At 36.7% G+C, this 20,512-nt stretch overlaps 1 protein-coding gene across 6 annotated transcripts in view; it reads left to right on the top strand.

The window, feature by feature from the left end:
- ADGRL2 (adhesion G protein-coupled receptor L2) overlaps positions 1-20,512 on the top strand; it is a 206,916-nt gene that overhangs the window by 160,113 nt on the left and 26,291 nt on the right. For all 6 annotated transcript variants that reach the window (XR_015798463.1, XM_088153880.1, XM_088153882.1 and 3 more), the window contains exons 6-15: positions 597-893; positions 1,455-1,558; positions 3,155-3,340; positions 8,059-8,242; positions 10,729-10,851; positions 11,088-11,293; positions 12,339-12,512; positions 14,309-14,518; positions 16,036-16,256; positions 18,414-18,480. Coding sequence is in view for 5 of the 6 variants with exons in the window: in XM_088153880.1 (XP_088010006.1) it covers positions 597-893; positions 1,455-1,558; positions 3,155-3,340; positions 8,059-8,242; positions 10,729-10,851; positions 11,088-11,293; positions 12,339-12,512; positions 14,309-14,518; positions 16,036-16,256; positions 18,414-18,480 (1,772 nt within the window). In the remaining variant the exon portion in view is untranslated. The remainder of the gene's footprint in view (positions 1-596; positions 894-1,454; positions 1,559-3,154; positions 3,341-8,058; positions 8,243-10,728; positions 10,852-11,087; positions 11,294-12,338; positions 12,513-14,308; positions 14,519-16,035; positions 16,257-18,413; positions 18,481-20,512) is intronic.

The raw sequence follows: 20,512 nt of genomic DNA, 5'->3' as shown, positions 1-20,512 counted from the left end.
TTAGAAAGGGATGTAGAAAGCGCTGTTTAAGGACTGAGATGCTGAAACACTGAGATAATACAAGCATGCAAGATTCTGGTCCCCCCCCCCCCAATTTAGATCTAATCAGGTGTGCTGGAAATCTCTCAAGCGAGAATGTCTGCCGGGTGGCAAGATGTTACAGTAATTATCTTCCTTCAAGTTGCAGAGTGGGTGATATGAAGTTGGGTGCTTTCTTTTTTGGGATATGTTTTGTTTTTCGTTTGTTTTTAAACATCCTGGTTATTTATAACCTGCTTTTCTGTTGTTGGGTTTGCTTGTTTATTTTTCCTTTTTTTCCAATGCAGGCATTGATTTTATCTCTTCAATCAATATAATTCTACCATCCTTTATTAAATGCATTTGTTATGAATAGATAATTTGCTACTAGTGCCTCCCAGGCTTTAGAAATATATCTATCAATTTGTACTCAGGAGATAGTAGATATGTTACTATACATTTTCAACTTATCATCTGGGAATCCTTTTTGAAGGAGAAGGAGAATGTTTGCAGATGAGTGTTTTCACAACTATTCTTATTTGTTCTTCCCCCATATAACATTGCTTTTCCCTTTACAGTGCCTACCACAGCAGAGACAATAACTCCATCCACAGAACTATACAAAACAACTGCATCAACTACAAGCACTACCCCACACAAAGTTCCTGTTAGCACGACTATGGCTGGGGGAACAAAAGAAGATAGTAGAGGCCCCAAGCCACCACCAGCAGTTTCTACAACCAAAATTCCTCCTGTTACAAGCTTTTTCCCTTTGCCTGAGAGATTCTGTGAGCCAGATGTGGCCCGGGGGATTAGTTGGCCTCAGACTCAAAGAGGAATAATGGTGGAACGTCCCTGCCCCAAAGGAACTCGTGGTAAGTCTTTAAAACCAGATTTTCAAATCAGATCAGATAAAGCAAGAACTCTTTTTCCTTGCTCCTTGACTACTCTCAAGCCATATTTCATTTGATCTTTCTTTCGTAGGAGGATATGGCACCTTCAGGTTTTAAGCTGTAGAGGGCATTGAAGCCTAGGAACATAATAATATTACAGTCCTTTTTCTAATGTTTCCAATTGTCAGCTTTAGCTGAAGTCCTGTCAGTTTCAAAACTTGCTTACTGCCATCTTTCCCATGAACTCCACTTTGGACAGTTCCAGGACAAAGAAGAAGACAGGAAACATTCATCTTTGTTGATTTACCAGAAACTCTGACGTTTTACCCTGATATTATTAGCACAGCTTTAGTTTGCTATTATTATCCTGTATTTTGTTACCTCATCCTCAACTAGCTTTTTTTAATCATTAGAAGTTTAATATATAAACACCAGTTAAACTTCAGTTCAATATTTTTTCAGGTTTAAGAAGATATATGGGAGATTGAAAAACAGAAAAAAAAGTTCACAACTAAATAACCACATTTTTGGTATCTTTTATAGGAACAGCTTCATACCTCTGCATGGTTTCCACAGGAACATGGAACCCTAAGGGTCCTGATCTTAGCAACTGTACTTCACACTGGGTAAATCAGCTGGCTCAGAAGGTGGGTTGGAATAATATATTAATATGATAGCATTTCTATTATGAGCATTTTTTAGTTATAGTCACAGCTGTTCATCACAGGTGATAGGAATAATGAGAATTGCATTATACTTAGGACAGACTATGGAGCCTAACTGGGGTTACCAGATCTGGGGTGCAAAAATACCACCAGCCACTAGATGGAAAGAAACAGGCTTTCTGAATGAAGTTGTGATTGTCTGAACTTTTGCAAACCAGATCTGATAGCATTAGGTCTACCCACCCTTATTCTTGCTTTTATAGGTGATGTATAAAGGGCATATTTAGTTGGACTGTCCATGGGTTTAATTGTCATGACATGAGCACCTGAAGAGACAAAAAGGAAAGTTCTTCAGATGCCTAGAAAAAGAATCAAGATAAACGTGCCTTACTTATTATTATATTGTAATCTGCCATTTTCCTGTTGCCCTTCATTATGGATAGGCAATACTTGAAGTCTCAGGATCTGCAATTCAGCCTTGCAATGTTCCAGAAGCTATGGGAGACCATCTTGTAATGTATGATGATACCAGAAGAGATGGGGAAAATGTGTTCTGCTCTTTTAGGGTTCTGGGCAAGAAAGAGAACAAGAAGTCTCTGTGAGGCAAAATCATTCCAGTCCCCATCCTTAAACCCCCATAAACCATCTCCATAGTCCAAAACCATACCACTGAATTTTGACATTTTGCCACTTAACCTGGACCTGATTTGTGGGAAGGAGAGTTGCAGCCTGCATGCCAAGATTTTCTCATGTCTTCCCTGTATACAAAGGCAGTCATCCTTACCTTCAGTCAAGTATATAAGAAGAAGAAGAGGCAATAGCTGTGGGATTGTTCACTGCTCAATTAAGCATTTCTCCCCGCAGAAGTCTGCCATACCTAGCTTCAAATTAATGGTACTACTTGCTTCTGCCTTGGCATTCTTCTTCACTTGAAGTTAGGATAGCTTTCTTGTCTGTGTTTATGTGATGGTAGGGAGTGCTTTTAGACTGCAGAGCACAGAAAGAGAGTATATTTGAAGGACTATTGATTTTATTTATTTCATAGCTTTTTCATAGTTTTTATATCCCACCCAGATCCTCAAATTCTGGTCCTGCAATAGAATAAAAATTCAGAAAAATAAAAATATATACAATTAACCAAAACCTTCAGGTGTCTACCAGAAATATTTGATCTAGTTAAAAGGACCTTTTTTAGACATTCAAATAGAAATATGACATATATGTTTTTGGAGCAAATACTGATTTTCATACAGTGTGATAATTTAGGTCACGTCTGAGAGTTAGAATATTTGCCAAGGGTTTAAAAGATATTTCCTGAACTTTGCTGAATAGTTTCAGTATCTACCCACAACAGCTGCCTTGTTTGATTACACTATTTTTTGTGCTCACAAGCAACCAGTAAAAACAGGAGGTACCTCAAACTCTTAATGGGAAGAATCTATAGGTAGTAGGCTGTTTTCTGTTTGATTGCTTAAGTTAGTTTGCCCTGGTCTGGATGGATGGATGGATGGATGGATGGATGGATGGATGGATGGATGGATGGATACCTTGTTATTATAATTTCAATTGCCATTTCAGATCAGAAGTGGAGAAAATGCTGCTAACCTTGCCAATGAATTGGCTAAACACACCAAAGGACCAATCTTTGCTGGTGATGTGAGTTCATCAGTCAGACTGATGGAACAGTTGGTAGACATCCTTGATGCTCAGCTGCAAGATTTGAAGCCCAATGAGAAGGACTCTGCAGGGCGGAGTTATAACAAGGTAGATAAAGACCAAATCAGTTTTCTCAGGTGTATTCTAAAACATGTTTGTCTTGTGATTTGTTTATTTCCAGAAATGCCTAACGTCTGCTTGTTTTGCACCTGAAGTAGGGATGTTTAGGAATTTAGTAACAAATCTAGAGAGATGTGTGGATGTTGAAGCTATATCACATTGATACAAGCAACAAATTGCTTCACTTTAAAGTGTAAGAAGAGAACTTGCCCCTTTGTGCATTTTATTCATTTTACTTTTACAATATTGGGTGGGAGAAAGTTGTGAAGAAGAAATGCCTGTTTTGCTATAATCATTTTGATCTCTATCCCTTCCTAGAAATATTTGAATATACTAAGTAGTTGATTAACCCATAATTTATTAAAACATCCCCTCCCTTCATTAGGCTTCCCAAAAAGAGCACATTCATTGAGAATAATTAAACACACTATGATTATTATATCAGCAAAAAATATTTCTCAAGTTTACACTTAAGTGTTCAACAATCATTAAATAGTAGCATTTCTACTGCACTTTTTTGTGTCTAACCTCTGATTTTTTTTTCCTGACTTACTAACAAGCTCCAAAAGCGAGAGAAGACATGCAGGGCTTACCTTAAGGTATCTCTCCTGTCACCTTGCTTTCTCCCTGCTGCTACATTTCTGCTCTTGCTGCATGATCCTTTCTATTTCAGTCTTTCGATAATATGTATATTGTATCCCTCCACAGCACCTGTGCAGAGTGTTATGTTTGCACAGACTCCATTTCCAAGACTAAGCCAATAATAAAATAAGCCAATAATCAATAGTTCCTTTCCTTCCATGTTTTGTGTAAAAAGTACAAGGATGGTAATGGGTATTAAACTAAATCCAAGATAGCAGTTGGTTTGTTTCCTTACAGTATTTTGCTTTGAGCCCAAATGGTTTTATTTATGTAGTTCTGTATATCACAAACTGTTTAATTGTAGCAAAATCCACAGAGTGATGCCACTTCACATCCCCATTTGCCTCACTAGAACTTATGAAGCAAGAATGTCATATGAATTCCACCTTGTGTTTTTGCATAACAGCCCCCCTCCTTTTTTTTTTCTTTCTAGTATACCCTTTGATTCAAAACAATAGCTATTTGTGTGATTTCAGTGATACAGCTAAAGGTAGCTTTAATACTTGAATACACATAAACTGCAAGTTTTTCTGTAACAACTGCTGTTACTGGAAGATCATCCTGTTTTCTAGAGCTGTAAAATAATTCAGAACTTAAAATATCTGGCAAAGAACATTCTTGTTCATGCTGGTATCTACACATTATACCTCTGACTGATGGTACTTTTTGGGTGGAAAAACAGCATAGCACTTTTAATTTTAGAATTGCCAATTAGTATTAACAAAAAAATAATAAAAGTTTAAATTGAAGCTGCCCATAACAGAACAAAGGTGGTTTTTTTATGAAATTACTAAGTTATTACAATTGTAACCATCCAAATTGCTTAAGAATAATTATGCTGTTCAAGATTAATTCACTTTCTGCCCCATTTCCACTGAATCTATAAATCCATTACTCTCAGAAGGAACAGCTGAACATTATTAGTATTACATCTCCAGCAGTGCTAACTTTGTTTAGATCTACTCAGGTTAAATTGATGCAAGATCCTGGGGATAACAGAAAATCAGGTCCTGGATTAATGTGAATCTTAATCTTAATCATGGTTGTAGGCATGAATAAAGATAAAATGGGAACACAAGAAACATATGCATACAAGTGCCACTCCCAGCTGCTTCCAGTGCTGGAAGAAATACAGTTTTAGAGTTATTTGTACCTTTAGCATTTAAATTTGAAAGGAAATTAGTGCCTTCAACTGAAAGTACATTCTCATCATAGATAGGGGGATAAGATTTTAAATCTTAAACTAACAGAATGTGTTGTTATATTGGGAATAGACCTTGCTTGGGCATGTCCATATCTTATGGATAAGATATACATAAGTTATATCTTACATATAAGATTTATTTTATTTATTTATCATATTTATATTACATAGCTATAATTATGTATAAATTAAAGCTTGTATCGAACTATAATTGTTCATAATCATTAAAGCCAATAGTGATAGTTGTATTCCAAAAGAGATGGCTAGATTAGAGTAGATCCACCATCATATTGCTTAGTCATTGAGAAGCTACATCTTTGTAGGTCAGTGGCATCCTCTTTTTCTTGTTTTATATTCAATGTTGGTAAAACTTTTGGGAAAGATTGAAAATTGTTCAGTAACAACAAGACAAAGTCAAATGAAAGAAGGGGGAGTAAGTCACATCTTAAACAAGTTAAGCTGGGAACTATCTGGTCTAGTGGTTAAAGCACTGGACTAGGAGTGGGGAGACCTGAATTCTAGTCCTACCTTAGGTACAGAAATTAGCTGGGTGACAATTGCTTTCTCTCAGTCCTAGGGAGAAGGCAATGGTAAACCATTTCCAAAAAATGTTACCTGGAAAACTGCATGGACTTGTCCATGTAGTTTCCAGAAGTCCTGACTTACTCAAAGGAAAGGCATAAAAAATAAAAGGAGGGGAATGGGGAAGCTAAGCAAAAAGTACAGTTCATTTTAAAAGATAAATTTCATGGTAAAATGTAAAGTGTGACTGTATATGTAACTGCAGTGACTGTGAAATTGTAAGGCATCAATAATTTTCATTGATTTCTGTGAAAAAATTAATCTCATGATTAACTCCTCAGAAATCAAAAGGGTCTCAAAAATACTTAAGCTTATAACAGTTGTACTCTTATGAGTTATTTTGCCTCTTCCTCCCCCCCCCCTTTTGACAAGAGTAAGAGTTGTTATAGGGATGACTATTTTCATACCACTGGAGAAAAACAAGTCAGATGACATAAAAAATAAAGAATCAGGCAAAAGGGCTTAAAACACACATACACATACATAATTGACATAGCATGTATAGACAAAAAAGGCAAACTGCAGCACAACCTTAATTTCTGACTGGGATCATTTTTAGTAGGTCTCAAATGAGCTCGTCACTTTGGATAAGACTAACAAAATCTCTCAAAATTACAAATCAAAATCTAGCTGATGCTAAGCAAATAAAGCAAGTTCTCATTCCTCGATAGAGGATTCACTTGTAGTTCAGATGAGAGGCTCCAGTTCATAGTTCTTGGTGACTAATGAATCTAGCCTCCACAGACCAATTTCTGTGCCACTCTCTGTAATGGTTGAAGCGGTATCAGTGTGAGCAGTTGACTCTTCTGTTTCCCATTAGAGAAAAGAGGAAGAAAATCCTTTCATGTCACTCAAAACTATTTTCCACCTACCGTTGTGGAGGCTCACCATACAGACATAAAGAGGATATTAAAATGGATTAGGCGAATTCATTTTACTCCTGACAATAATCCATACTACTTTCCCTATCCATTCAGACACAGAGCATAACGTTCTGGATGTGACATTGTTTTGTTTATGTAGTGCAGTCTGTTTTCATTTCCATCGCTTTTGAAACTGATCAACCACATTATGTGTGTGTTTAATGATATATAACTAGGTAAATGAGACAAAGTAAGCATGATGTTTCAGCAATGCATAGCATTCTCAGTGCAGGCCTACATTATCCATTAATGTAAGAGCTTCCCTTCAACTGACTGTTTGGTGGGTGTGATTGTTTTGTTTATTTCGCCTCGTGAATGTACAAGGCTGCCATCAGATGCTCAGATCCTGGCTTAATCCACAGGAATCCACATTTGCTGCTGTTTCACTTTGCTCTTAATAGGAGTTATAAACAAACTAAAAAACCCTAACCTGACATACTTCCCATTACATGCAAATTAGGACTATAGACAGTGCTATCCAAGCAAGACAAATTTGAAGCCAATTTTAAACTATAGGCATAGCTACTGGGTAGCAGTTGACTAGAACTTCCTGACTTCTTCAAATTCTTTATAAAAAGATATATAAAGAATCTGAGAAAGTTACATTCATTCCTACTCTGCTTTGTTAAACCATGATTTGATCATCAGAGTTGAGTCGGTGTTTTCACTTTGGTTCCTGTATCTCACATTTAGTTTTATATTATTCTGTGATTGTTTATTTATTTGGTTGGGTGTTTAATTTATTTGTTGGATTTATATCCTGATTTTATCCACCAGAAGCTCAAGGTGTTATACATCGCATTCTTTCCTCAAGTTGTTTTTAAGACAACAATCCAGTGGGGTAGGTTGGATTGAGTGAGGGCGATTAGTTCAAAATCACCCATTAAGCTTCCAGGTTCAGGCTGAACTTGAACATGGATCTCCCCAGTTATAATCCCAACAACTTGGCCATATACCACACTGGCTGTCATGTGTTTCATACACATATAGCTACATTTGTGGGATAAGGCCAATACCTAACATTCTTCAGTGCTCAATGACTTGAAAAACTTCTGCAGATTCATGCATGCCTCAAAGCCCCGTGAAGCTTTAGATTTACACCTAGGTTTCCAAATTAAAGCCATGAGCATTTGCCTTTTTGCATTCTTCAGTATGTTAATAAGTTCTTTTTCATACTTGCTCTAAGGCATGTTATGCTGATCCTCTTTGTTCTAAAGCAAAGCAGTAGCTTTTTTGTCTTTAAATCACTGTAAATCACATTGGCAGTTAAATATTGCAATTGCCATCTGATCATCTTAGGAACTTTCTCTTGCTGCCTAAGGCAATAGAGCCTAATATTTTTCTAATGAATGCAGGCAATCGTTGACACCGTGGACAACCTCCTTAGGGCTGAAGCTCTAGAATCATGGAAAGATATGAATTCTTCTGAACAAGCTCATGCTGCAACAATGTTACTTGATACATTAGAAGAAGGAGCTTTTGTCTTGGCTGATAATCTTTTAGAACCAACAAGAGTTGCGATGCCTACAGATCACATTGGTAAGTTGTTGCATTTTGGAAAGCTAAGCATTCTGCTGTAGATTAGAGGAACAACATGCTAAAATAATGGTTTGGGAATAGTCATATATACCATGTTCAGTGGAAAGTATATTTGTCCAGGTAGTAATTCTACTATTCCTACTTTAAAATATAGGAATAGAAGAATTCTATATAAACCTCTGTAAAATTGATAAATTAGTTCATATTCATAACTCCTAAAATAGTTTTTTAAAAAGAACTAGATAATGTACATCTTATAAAGTAGATATACTATAGCAGCTAAGTCAGACATTTTTAAAGTTTTTCTTTACTGAAATCAGCATTACAGAAACTTAAGCAAATCATTTTTATCTTAACCTTATCCCATCCTGTGCAGTATGAAGATAATAGTACTGGCCTGTGATAGAGATTCTTATCAGGGCTGATTAAAAATTGTGTGTGTATCTATGTAAGTAATTGAGATGCTTGCTATGGAAATTCTTTTCCCATTTATTATAATTTCATACTGAATGTTACTCGTTTTGGGGGGACAATCAGGCCAATTTTGGCCACATAGAGTAAAGACTGTTTATATTAAATGCAACTATCCCAAGGTGAAAATATGTTCAGTGAGCTATATTGTCAAAATACAAATTCTGACAAGGAGGTAAAACAAATCTTTTTGAGACATGCAGGTATCTTTCTCCCACGTTTGTGCCTTACATGAACTTAAACAGCTTTCTGTGTAGACTTTAATCCTTAAGAATTCTTCCACTTTATAGATGTTAAGAAAGGTATTGAAGCAAGTGCTAGAGACCAAAGATCTAATTAATGACAGAAAAAAACTTGTTGCTTGGATTTATGAATGAAATTATCTATGTTTCTGCTGGTAAAGATGAAACGGTTTAGAGATATCTAGTGATGTACTTAGGAACTTGATGGTGCAGTCCTAAATATAGATCAAAGTTTCCTTTGTTAGATTCAGTAGAACGTTCTTTAGTTTATAGTCTATGTTTTATCAACAAATTTTCTCAGTATTGAATTCACTGAATTTATGTAGACAGTTCTATCTCCTTCCATGTTAAGTGAATTCAGCATTAAAAGGGATATAGCTATCCACATAAATTCTTTGAATTCCAAGACAGAGTTCATCATCTGTAGGATTTAACAGCAGTAATGACAGCAACAGCAGCTTTCCTGCATATTTATAAAGGGGAGCATTTCATCATTAGGGATGCTTGGCACAGTTATCTTAGATGAGAATGAAGCGCCCCAGATTCTGTTCCAATTAGCTGTTGCTTAACTAGTCAGGATGGTCATAAATTAGTCAGTTCAGCAGGTGCATGTAGAAACCTGAGGCAGCAAGAGACATGACTTCTATAATACTTTACTTATGCAGCAGTGGCTTTTGTCCAGCCTGGGAATCAGTACAGGGAAGTTTTCTCTGCATGCTAATTTCCCTTGCCTTGCTCGATCGAGATGATAGTGCAGTTATTTATACCCTCCTTTCTTCAGCGTCCGTGGTTGCAGTGCTTTCATCATTCAATTGCACCATTGCACCTTTGCAGCGCAAGCTCCGGAGTGTCCAGTATGACACTCAAGGATGGGTGGAGCTTGTGTTGGCACAAGGCTGCCTTCATAATTTGCCCACCCTTGACATGCACTCTCTCCCTTCCTCTCAGCGGGATGCCTCTGCTTGCTTGCTTCCCATTTAATTAGTGAAAATACTGAGGTATTAAATTCAGAACATTATGCTCTGTGTATATGTGTGAAGGAAAGAAAGAAATAATAAACCATGCATAGTTCAGTAAAATAGCCCTGCTAAATTTTTCAGAAGTCTCTGTGGGGGACATTGGTTGACCTCAATTAATAGCACATTTCATGTGGGTGTAGAAACCTTTATAATAAATTGTACCATTACTCTTGTCAGACTTTAGGTATGTTCCTTTTAGTCTTTTTTTAATTAAATGTTATCCTTCCTTTGTTTGAAGAAACTCAGAGTAATGTACATTGTTGTGCTTCCACATCTTTACAACAATCTTGTGAAGCAGCTTAGACCATGCAGTGTTATCTAGTGCATTGAGTGAGGATTTAAACAGGATGCTCCTTGTCTTTATCCAAGTTGCTTAACTACTACACTACAATATATATCTCTTACTAAGATACTTTTTTTTTTTCAACTGCTGGTAGAATGTATGTCATAAAAATCCATGCAACACAACTGCATTGGTCTCATGGTCACACATTTCTTCCAAGTAAAATACTCAGATTTTTAAAGTGATACATTTTAGGCTGACATCAAAACCAGGTTGGATGTCATGTTCTCTGAACTGTTCTTTTCATGGCATCTGCACTCAAGTCAATTGAAATTTAAAGAAAAAAGTATTCCATGAAGCTGAAACAATCAGTATACATCTGTCATGTATAAACAAAGACTATCAAATGCCCTCCAAAAGAAAGGCAAATTTGACCGTATATTTCTTTCTCCTTTCTTTTGCTCCACCCAGTCCTGGAAGTTGCAGTGCTCAGCACAGAAGGGCAAGTGCAGGACTTGAAATTTCCTCAGGGCAATGCAGGTGGCAACTCTATCCAGCTCTCTTCAAGTACTGTGAAACAGAACAGCAGAAATGGTATGTCTTGATCAAGTTGTTTTCAACACTGATATGGCCTCTTATCACTTCTCATACTAAGACCCCCTTGGCAGCATTAAAAATTACTCATCATTTGTACCTAAACCCTTTGGCTCCCATTTTTCCTTGGAATCCATTATTCTGCAGTATAGATATTGTGACTAGGAAACTAAGGTGGAAAGGCTGTTGAACTTGTGCACTTTCAAGTCAATATAATGGAAGGTTTCTGTTTTCAGGGTTAGCAAAGCTGGTTTTCATCATTTACAAAAGCTTGGGCCGGTTTCTTAGTACTGAAAATGCAACTATCAAACTAGGAACTGAGTTTGCTGGCAGGAATAGTACCATCGCTGTGAACTCTGATGTCATTGCTGCCTCCATCAACAAGGAGTCCAGTCGTGTCTATTTGACCGATCCCGTTCTTTTTACCCTGGCACACATTGATGTAAGTTATGGAAATGAATTAATGGGAAGGTCATAAAATCAGCAAGAGCAAAGAGTGGATGGGGGAATCTTTCTATTTGAATTTTAAATATCGGAAGGTCAGAGGCATAGGTTTATTTAAGTCTGCGAACATAAAATTAAATGAGCCTGGTTCAGTGATTATTAGAACTTAAGTGTATTCTTAATGAAAGCTAATTCAGTAATCAACATGAAAATGTAAATGCCTCTAATTTGTTCCTAAGTGAAAATTAACTCTTACCTTAGCAGCAGGGCAGAAAACACAGGCTCTTATAATTTTGCTTGCTTAATGTAGCAAAATTTAAATAGCACTTAGAGCATTTTGCTGTAATTCTGTACTATCTTCTGGAGCCCATTTACCAATCACTCAAGTAGGTTTTATTCAATAGAGCAAACTGGTGCTCTTTTCTTTGAATCAGATTGACACTGTTTTCAGCTGACTCCTGAAGGCTCTGCTGGTCATATCAATATGCTGTTGATTGTCCAGGTTGGGATTTTCCATTTACCTAAAGCAGTGGATTAGAAAAGCCTATAAAAAGAAAAGATCTATCCCTGTTCATTTTTCTGAGACGTTTTCAATGCAATTTAATCTGGGCCGAGAAGCTGACATGTCTCTTCTGCTCTTTTAGATCTGATTAAAATTGAGACTGTATTACTAAATGCTAAATTATTCAAGAAGTCTGTTTAAAATTAACCTGTTTAAAATAAAAATAAAATCAACTGCTACAAGTTGGAAATCAAACAGCCACAAGTGGACAATGTGAGCCCCACTTAAGTGGAGAATTTTAGTTGCATAAAATTAAATCTTAAGTAATGTCTGTGTTTTAGCATGCTTCTAACCAAATCACTGGTTTGTCCAATACAGTCTGCCTCTTTTTTTTATTTCTGGCACAAACCACATACCTTTTCTCCTGGGTCACCTTAATTTGCTATGGTACAAAGAGCTGTATTGGATTTAAATAAACTTACTTTAAGAAGCATTAGTATGCATACAATTCTAATTTCTTTTTAATCCTGATGTCTCACAGCCCAACAATTATTTCAATGCTAACTGCTCCTTCTGGAACTATTCAGAGCGGACTATGATGGGATATTGGTCAACTCAAGGCTGCAAGCTGATTGACACAAATAAAACACATACCACGTGTGCATGTAGCCACCTAACAAATTTTGCAATTCTCATGGCCCACAGGGGAATTGTGGTAAGTAATCCTGACAAATAATATATATTTTGAAGACCCAGTAAAACTGCTGATCTGTTGGACTACCCAGAGACAGCTCTGATCTTATTTACAGTATTCTGTAACCTTTGTATTTGAACCAGAGTTCAAAAGAAAGAAAGAAAGAAAGAAAGAAAGAAAGAAAGAAAGAAAGAAAGAAAGAAAGAAAGAAAGAAAGAAAGAAAGAAAGAAAGAAAGAAAGAAAGAAAGAAAGAAAGAAAGAAAGAAAGATATCCACACACATACGTGCACACACATACAGACACATAAACACACACAGTTGAACGTGACCTGTTTTGCTGTCTATGCCCACCAGGAACAAATCTGCATTATAATTTCAGTATATCTACAATAATCTACATTACTTGATTTTGCATGTAGTTCCTACCCATACAGAACCCTTTAACACTTGGAATAAAATTCTGGCTATTGAGCTTTAAATTGTTGGAGAAAGTATTATATAAATCACCCCCAGCCTGTTTATCATCAGAAGCTAGTCCTAAATTGGGAAGTTCGAAGCTAGTAAGAATTTGCAAAGAAGCTTTTGAAAATTTGTCTATCTACTTATTTGTTACATATCAGAGGGTAGGCCCTCCTGAACTAGGAAGTGTTGCAACTGGCACACCAGCCAAAGTTGGGCAAAGGCCCCTTTATCCACAACCTCCACCTGTTGTTCCAGTATGAGCCATGAAACCAGAAGTGCCCCCTGATCCCAAACCTGCTTCCTCATGTGTAGTGCCTGCCCATCAAGAGATAGTGCTGGGTATCGACAGAGAACACTGATATACAAACAGTAACTCTGTCTTACTTGGGTTCATCTTCAGTCTGATCTCTTTAATCCAGAGTATTATAGCCTCCAGGTATCAGAATAGGACATCAACAGCATCTCTCTTACAGTCTGGAGTGGTGATGTAAAGTTTGTTATCATTAACATAGTAACTATACCGTACCTAGTGGCTTTATGTAAATGCTAAAGAGCAAGGGAGAGACAACTGACCTTTGCGGTATCCCACATATCAGAGGCCATCAGGCCAGCCTTTCATCCCCCACCAGATACTGGTGGAGATAACAGTAAAATACAGCCGTTCCCTGGCTGCTAGGTTCATATATTAAGGTAAGCAGCAGTTTTGAAACCATCATTTATTGACTAAACTAATATTAAATGTATACATATGCAACATGAACTAGTCATGTTCTATGGTTACCAAGTCATGAACTATGGTTGAAAAGTCCTATAGCTCGGTTCACATAAATTGTAAACCATTATGGCTTATTGTGATGTGAAATGCAGACCCATCCAGTTATGTCTTTTATTTAACTGAAATGTTTAAAGATACGAATCTATTTAAGAAACATACAGTTTTACTAAAGAACTCCATTGTACTTCAACTTCCTTTGGTATCATAAACAGTGTTTTCTTTGTACACCCAAACAAAGCAATTTTCCAAAATGTGTCTTTTCAGTTTACAATGCAATATGTGGTTTCTTCTCCCCCTGCTTTATTGGTTTTATTCACTTTTATCATTGTTTATTTTAGCATTACTCTTACCAGTTCTTTTATAATTAGCAGACTACAAATGATTTTATAGATAGACCAACAGATAGATTAGGCTATCTCACGTTGCTGTCTCTTTGTTGAAAAACAAATCTGTCTTTTTACCAGCTAAGCTGTTGTATAAAACAAAATCATGATTCCTTAGTGTTGGATGTAAACCTGATATTTTAGTTTCCATTAGTCAGTAATGACACTAATTTTCCTCCATCTTCATTATTTCCAGTACAAAAATGGAATGCATGGCTTACTCCTTACCGTCATCACCTGGGTAGGAATTGTCATCTCCCTCGTCTGCCTGGCAATTTGCATCTTTACTTTCTGTTTCTTCCGTGGTCTTCAAAGTGATCGGAACACAATTCACAAGAACCTTTGCATTAACCTCCTCATTGCAGAATTTATTTTCCTAATAGGCATTGATAAGACTGAATATAAGGTAAGCCCTCCACACTTGCATACATGTGTGGGTTTTGTTTTCTAAGCTGAAAAAATACATCTTAATTTTATACTCCACTTTTCCCTCCGAACTGGATGATCGAGCAGACAACAATAGAAAAACAAAACACAATCAGCGGCAACAAAAATGTGGTGAAATTAACTGTGTTTATGATACATAAAGAGTAAACCCTTCATAGAAACAATTTTAAAAAGGGATTTAAATAATTTTCTGAAGGTGGAGAGAAAGAGAGCCATAATTCTATACATAACACCAGTTTTATGTTATATGGCTTAGTTCTGGTTCTCCAACCGAATGGCTTCCAGGATGGTTGAAACTGTAATTCAACACAGCTGAAGGAAGGGGCTGACTAGATGCTCATGTGCCAGAACGATTAATTTCTTTAGAAGAGAATTATTTATTTTTAAGCAGTGTTGTCCAGATTTAAGTCATGTTAAAATTATAGCTATTTTAATTAACCAGTCTCTGCATGATACAGGGAAAAAAAAGTGCTGCAACAGAAACTGTTGACTGAAAGGCCTTAGGCAGCTACATTATTCTGATTTAGGGTCATGCATATGTATTTCTAAGAGGCAGAGGTCCTACATGTGCATATAGCAAGCATTGCAATAATCATTCATGCTGGCATATGGCTCCTTGTAAAAGTTCTATGATCATACTCCTCTAACAATCAAGTGCGAATAGAGCCAAATAAAATAAAATTTATAGGAGTCAAATAGAGGCAGTACCACTGATATGAATAGAACCAAAGCAGTACTGTTAAAGGCTTAAATCCCTGTTGGGTTTTGTGGTACAGAGTTGCATCTTCTTGTCAATATGTAGATGCATTCTATAGCTAATGACGTGGTACTGCTGAAATGGTTTCCCTTCATTATCTTCACTTTTCATGATGGAAGAGTTTTTTTCTTACGTTTCAAGACCTGAGACAGAACTTCAACTTTTCTAAAATAACCTTTCCTCAAGATTAAGGATTTCATTCTTAACCTGGTTAGTGATATGGCACTTTGTCTTTATATAGAAGAGGAGAAATATGTAATATTAAAGGAAATGGAATATCCTTGCAATGGCATATTTTTTTTCAACAGAAGTTATAAATAATACATTTAGCAGCAGTGTTTCTTTATCTTTCTGTACCAAATCATTTGCAGTATAAGCCTTGCAGCAGACTGTTAAGATTTCAGTACCAAAAATTAATAGACTGCTTTCCATACTTGATATTTCATTACACTGAATAATGTTAATAGGCACGCATTTTCCATATCTTAACTTACGGAGTGCAGCGAAGGACAGGGTACAGCTACTGAGAACACACAGAGATTTAACCATGCTGAATATAAACTTCTTTGGAGAAGTTCTTTGAGTCTGAGTCTGTGTGTGGGCTCTCTCTAAAATCTGAGCACTACGTTGGAACCATATTATTCTTATTTTGGAAACATCAGATTAAAAAGAAAGGCTGTGGTTGTAGTTTGCATTTGATTGTTTCTGTTTCTTTGCAGATTGCATGCCCCATATTTGCAGGCCTCTTACACTTTTTCTTCCTGGCAGCCTTTGCCTGGATGTGCCTAGAAGGGGTACAACTCTATCTTATGTTAGTAGAAGTATTTGAAAGTGAATATTCTAGGAAGAAGTACTATTATGTTGCTGGCTATCTCTTTCCTGCTACTGTTGTTGGTGTTTCAGCAGCTATTGACTATACAAGCTACGGAGCAAAGAATGCGTAAGTAAATGCTAGCATCTAGTATTTTTGATGTATTGAATTATTTTATTAAGTGTGCTAGCTATCAGTTAGAAAGCCAAGAGATTTGAAATAAATGATGAATGAAAAACAACAAAGTAAAATAGCGTCTGAAGACATTATTAGCAGCGAATGGCAGTGTGATTCTATTTAAGTCCTTTATAATTTTTTATTTATAAAATATTTATACGCTCCGGATTCTAAATAATGGCATTACTTTATTTTACATTACAAGAAGCTGAGCTGGAATAATTAGAGTGGAAAAAGGAGTACATATTTTTTTGAAGGAAGAGCTCCAATGACTATTAAGACAACAGATCTTGGTCACTTTTATTGAACAGAATGGAGCTTACTTGAAAGCAGAAGTGTGGGGAATTTTGCTGAAATCAAACTATATTATTGCAAAATATAATGCTTTACTTAAACTTTTTTTAGACATCATTACTTAGCTGGTCTTCTGGCAGGATGTCCTCTGAACAATGGTAGCTTAGTATTTCAGCACATATTTTTCAATTTGATAATATTTTATCAGGCACGAACAAAGAGATTAAAATTAGCCGTTGCCTTCTGTTTATAAAATAGGGTATTACAGAAAGTAATAGAAGGTAGACACAAAATATTTCTGAGGATTTATGTGGCTGGAGACATAAATATGCTTTCTAATAGTGCTTGCTTTGTCCAGTGATTAAATGCTTACAGCATGGTCAGATATTGTTTAATACAAGAAGTCTGCTTAATTTTGCTGTTGATGAAAGACAAATAAATGTGATTCATTAGGGAGCTACTTGTGGTGTATAAAAAGTGAATCAGTAAATGAAGTGAGTCCTCATAGCTGATGCTTAATTTAGTTTAATGCTATTTGCTTTTAATTGTTGAATATCCAGTTGGGAATGGTGGCTTTTTATTGATGATCTATTTTTTTTGCTGAAAAAGTAGGATATCTAATTATTTTGGATAGGCATGTTTGTGATGATCCGATAATAAAGTTGAATTAAGCTTGATTCCTGGTGATTGAATAGACATGTTCACACTGTTTTCTTGGCAACAGTGTAGAAGATATTTGACACTGTCTTCTGAGATGTTCCTTTTTTTGATTTCCTGGTTTAGCTTTCAGCCTTGGAATTTTTTAATAATCTTCCTTCAAAGTACTAGTCAAGACTGACCTGGCTTGATGTTTTTTGAAATCAGCCAAGATTGCTAGGTTCTGCCCCTTGCTGTAGTTAAATAATAGATTAAACAGTAGCAGTTTTTAAGGCATTGTGCAGCAGGGAGATGGACCACACTTCTGTTTAGATCTAATAGATGTGTCAGACACATAAAAACTGGTCCATAAGAACAAAGAATTGGAGGAGATTAACGTCATCTACCATGCTGTTTATTAACATAATGTTTATGGCATTTTCTTTATTCTCCTGGCATCAACACTCAAGTTAATTTAAGAGAACAAAAAGTAGAGAGGGACAGAGGGAGGGAGAAGAAAACAAATAATGGTAAAGAAAGAATACATACATATTTGTGTATTGTATGTTGAGGTTAGATGGACTTGAGGTCTCAAGAACATAAACAGAACTGTGACACAACACTGAAGACCTATTTTTTTATTATGAAGTTACAGTTTTTAAACAGTCCTCCAACAGGAAATGATCAGTTAGGATAAAGTTGAGAATATGAGCTGGTAATCAGCACAAAAATATGATGAGGAACACAAAGAAAGTACATAAAATACATATAGTTTATTGTTCAGATTTCCACACAAAGAATGTTTCATGAACAATCCACATAACTTATTTCCGCAAGGGGAGGGAGGGAGGGGGGAGAGAGAGAGAATGAATGAATGAATGAATGAATGAATGAATGAATGAATGAATGAATGAATACTGGTAGTCTAAATTAGATTCTCCTTCTGTTTGCTCATGAATTATTTCTTATTTTCACTGATTTGGACAGCCTCCTCAACATTCCAAACTTAAGGTATCAAGAGATACCAGTTATTTGCAAGGATAGATTTTAAATGGATTTTCACTTAATGCCATTGCTAAAAGGGATCTCATAACCAGGAAGTCTATGAGAGTTAGTTCTTTGCAGTTTCCATAATACTATTTGTTCATGAACTTTTTTTTCCCCCCTTTTCTGAAACAGTTGCTGGCTCAAGGTTGACAACTATTTTATCTGGAGTTTTATTGGGCCTGTTACCTTCATTATTCTGGTAAGAATATGGTCGCTTTCATTTTAGACATTTGCCTGTCTTTCTCCCAGGTTCATTTGATATATTGGGATAGCAGTGATCAAGTATTTGGTTGCTCGATCATAGTATTTGTTATAAAAATACCTATTGTAAATGAAACAAAAAAAATGATTTGCCACTTTTCAGGGACATTGGTGGCTATCTTTGAAATGAATTAGGGCCTATCCACGGACATCTCTTATATACAATAAATGAGGTTGCATTGCTACTTAAATTATAAATGTGAACATTAATCCCTGCAGATCTCTGTCTCCCCTTTGGATGTCACCTTTTGGATTTCTGAATTTCTTTTTGATTTCTGATACCTAGTGAACTATGAAGGCTCCAAAGATTCTGCAGAAAAGAGCTGTTTTCTTTCATTTTCCTAAACAACAGAAAGGCAGAGGCAAGCTATTTCACAGTAAGAAGGTAACCACTGAAAAAGTTATTTTTCCAGGCCCCAGCTGCCTTGAAGTCTCAAGAACTGGTATTTGTGCTATCCTCTCCTGGTTAGACTCCAGCCCAGGAAACTGATGGGTGATTTTGGGCCTGGCACTGACTTTTAGCACAATCTATATCATAGGGGTTGTTATTGTGGGGAATGTTGGCGGAGAGAGATATGTTCTCTCTTGTACTCCCTGAGAAAATGAATTATGCTGTCATTAAGATCATTGAAAATCATGTTCATAGTGTATAATGAACAGTAGACCAACAGAAGTTTATGGAGAGTGGAGATTGGGTATAAAACCATGATAGGCTTACAGTGGTTTCTGATTGGCCACACATTGGTTCTGTTTTTGTCCTTGGAGCAAGTAGAACATGATGCGAAGATGAAGGACATTAACATCATTGTTCATGGTCAGAACACTCTCTGGCCACCCTGAGGCTTGTGGTTACTTCCATATTCCATATGGAGTCATTAAGATGGTCTAACCCATACAATTTATGTATCCAGTTTGGTTTCAGTAGGCACTTGGAAAAATTTCCAGTGATTCAGTGGATACTTCTGGAATATGAAGACAGTAAAGAGACTTGTTAGGGTTGCTCTCAAGCAGCTGCTTCTTGGAAATTGATCCAGGTGCGCTCCTTGTTTTACTGAGTAGCTCCAGGAGGTGAACCACCTGAGGAAATTCCTGGATCAACACTGGCAGAAGATGAGGAGTGAAGATGACTGTATCTGTTTATGAGCCCAAATTCAGGCCTACACTATGGCAGTGAAGGTTGTGAAGCATCAGTATTTCTCTGCATTTATTGTGTCTGAAGAATGCTGGCCATCAGTGCTTTTTAAGGTGACCCAATCCTTTCTGAGTTCTAGGACCTAGATGGGGTGATGCTCCACTGCTTGTCCTATTCGATCTCTCAGTGGTATTTGATTCTATTGACTCTGGTCTGTTTTTGCATGGTCTGCGAGGATTGGGAATTAGGGGCACTGGTTTGCAGTGTTTTCACTCCTTCCTAAAAGGACCATTCGAGTCAGTGCCCTTCAGCTCTTCAATGTATAGTGGTCCTCTATACAACTTAATATCTACATGAAGCCACTAGGGAAAATCATCCCACAGTGTAAGTCAGATATCATCAATAAGCTGATGATACCCAGTTTTACATCTGTATCAAAAGATGAGCAAAAGATGAGAGAGAAGTCCTTAGCCAGTGCCTGGAATCTGGGTCTGGGTCTGGGTCTGGATGGAGTGAAACAGACTCAGATTAAATCCCAGCAAGATGGAAGTACTATTTGTACAGACATCTCATAATTCCATAAATATTCCATTTAATGTTCTAGATGACCTGCACTTCACCTGACTGAACTGGTGCACAATTTAAGGGTTCTCCTAGACTCAGGCTTCCCTTTACTGCTGCAGATGGAGGCTGTGGCTAAGAAAAACGTTGGCCAGCTTTTCTGGTTCCTAAGTTGCACCCTCTCCTGGACCAAAAGGCATTGAAAACAGTAAATCCCCTTGTTATATCTCAGTTAAACTACTATCATTCACTTTACATGGGGCTGCCCTTGGGGACA

The sequence above is a fragment of the Python bivittatus genome, unplaced genomic scaffold (genome assembly GCF_059951505.1).
Source record: "Python bivittatus isolate LINGU-HERP-01145 unplaced genomic scaffold, Pbiv_v1 ctg000700_np1212, whole genome shotgun sequence".
Taxonomy (NCBI): Eukaryota; Metazoa; Chordata; class Lepidosauria; order Squamata; family Pythonidae; genus Python; species Python bivittatus.
Note: the sequence above shows the minus strand (reverse complement) of the source record. Positions and strands in the feature narration are given on the sequence as shown.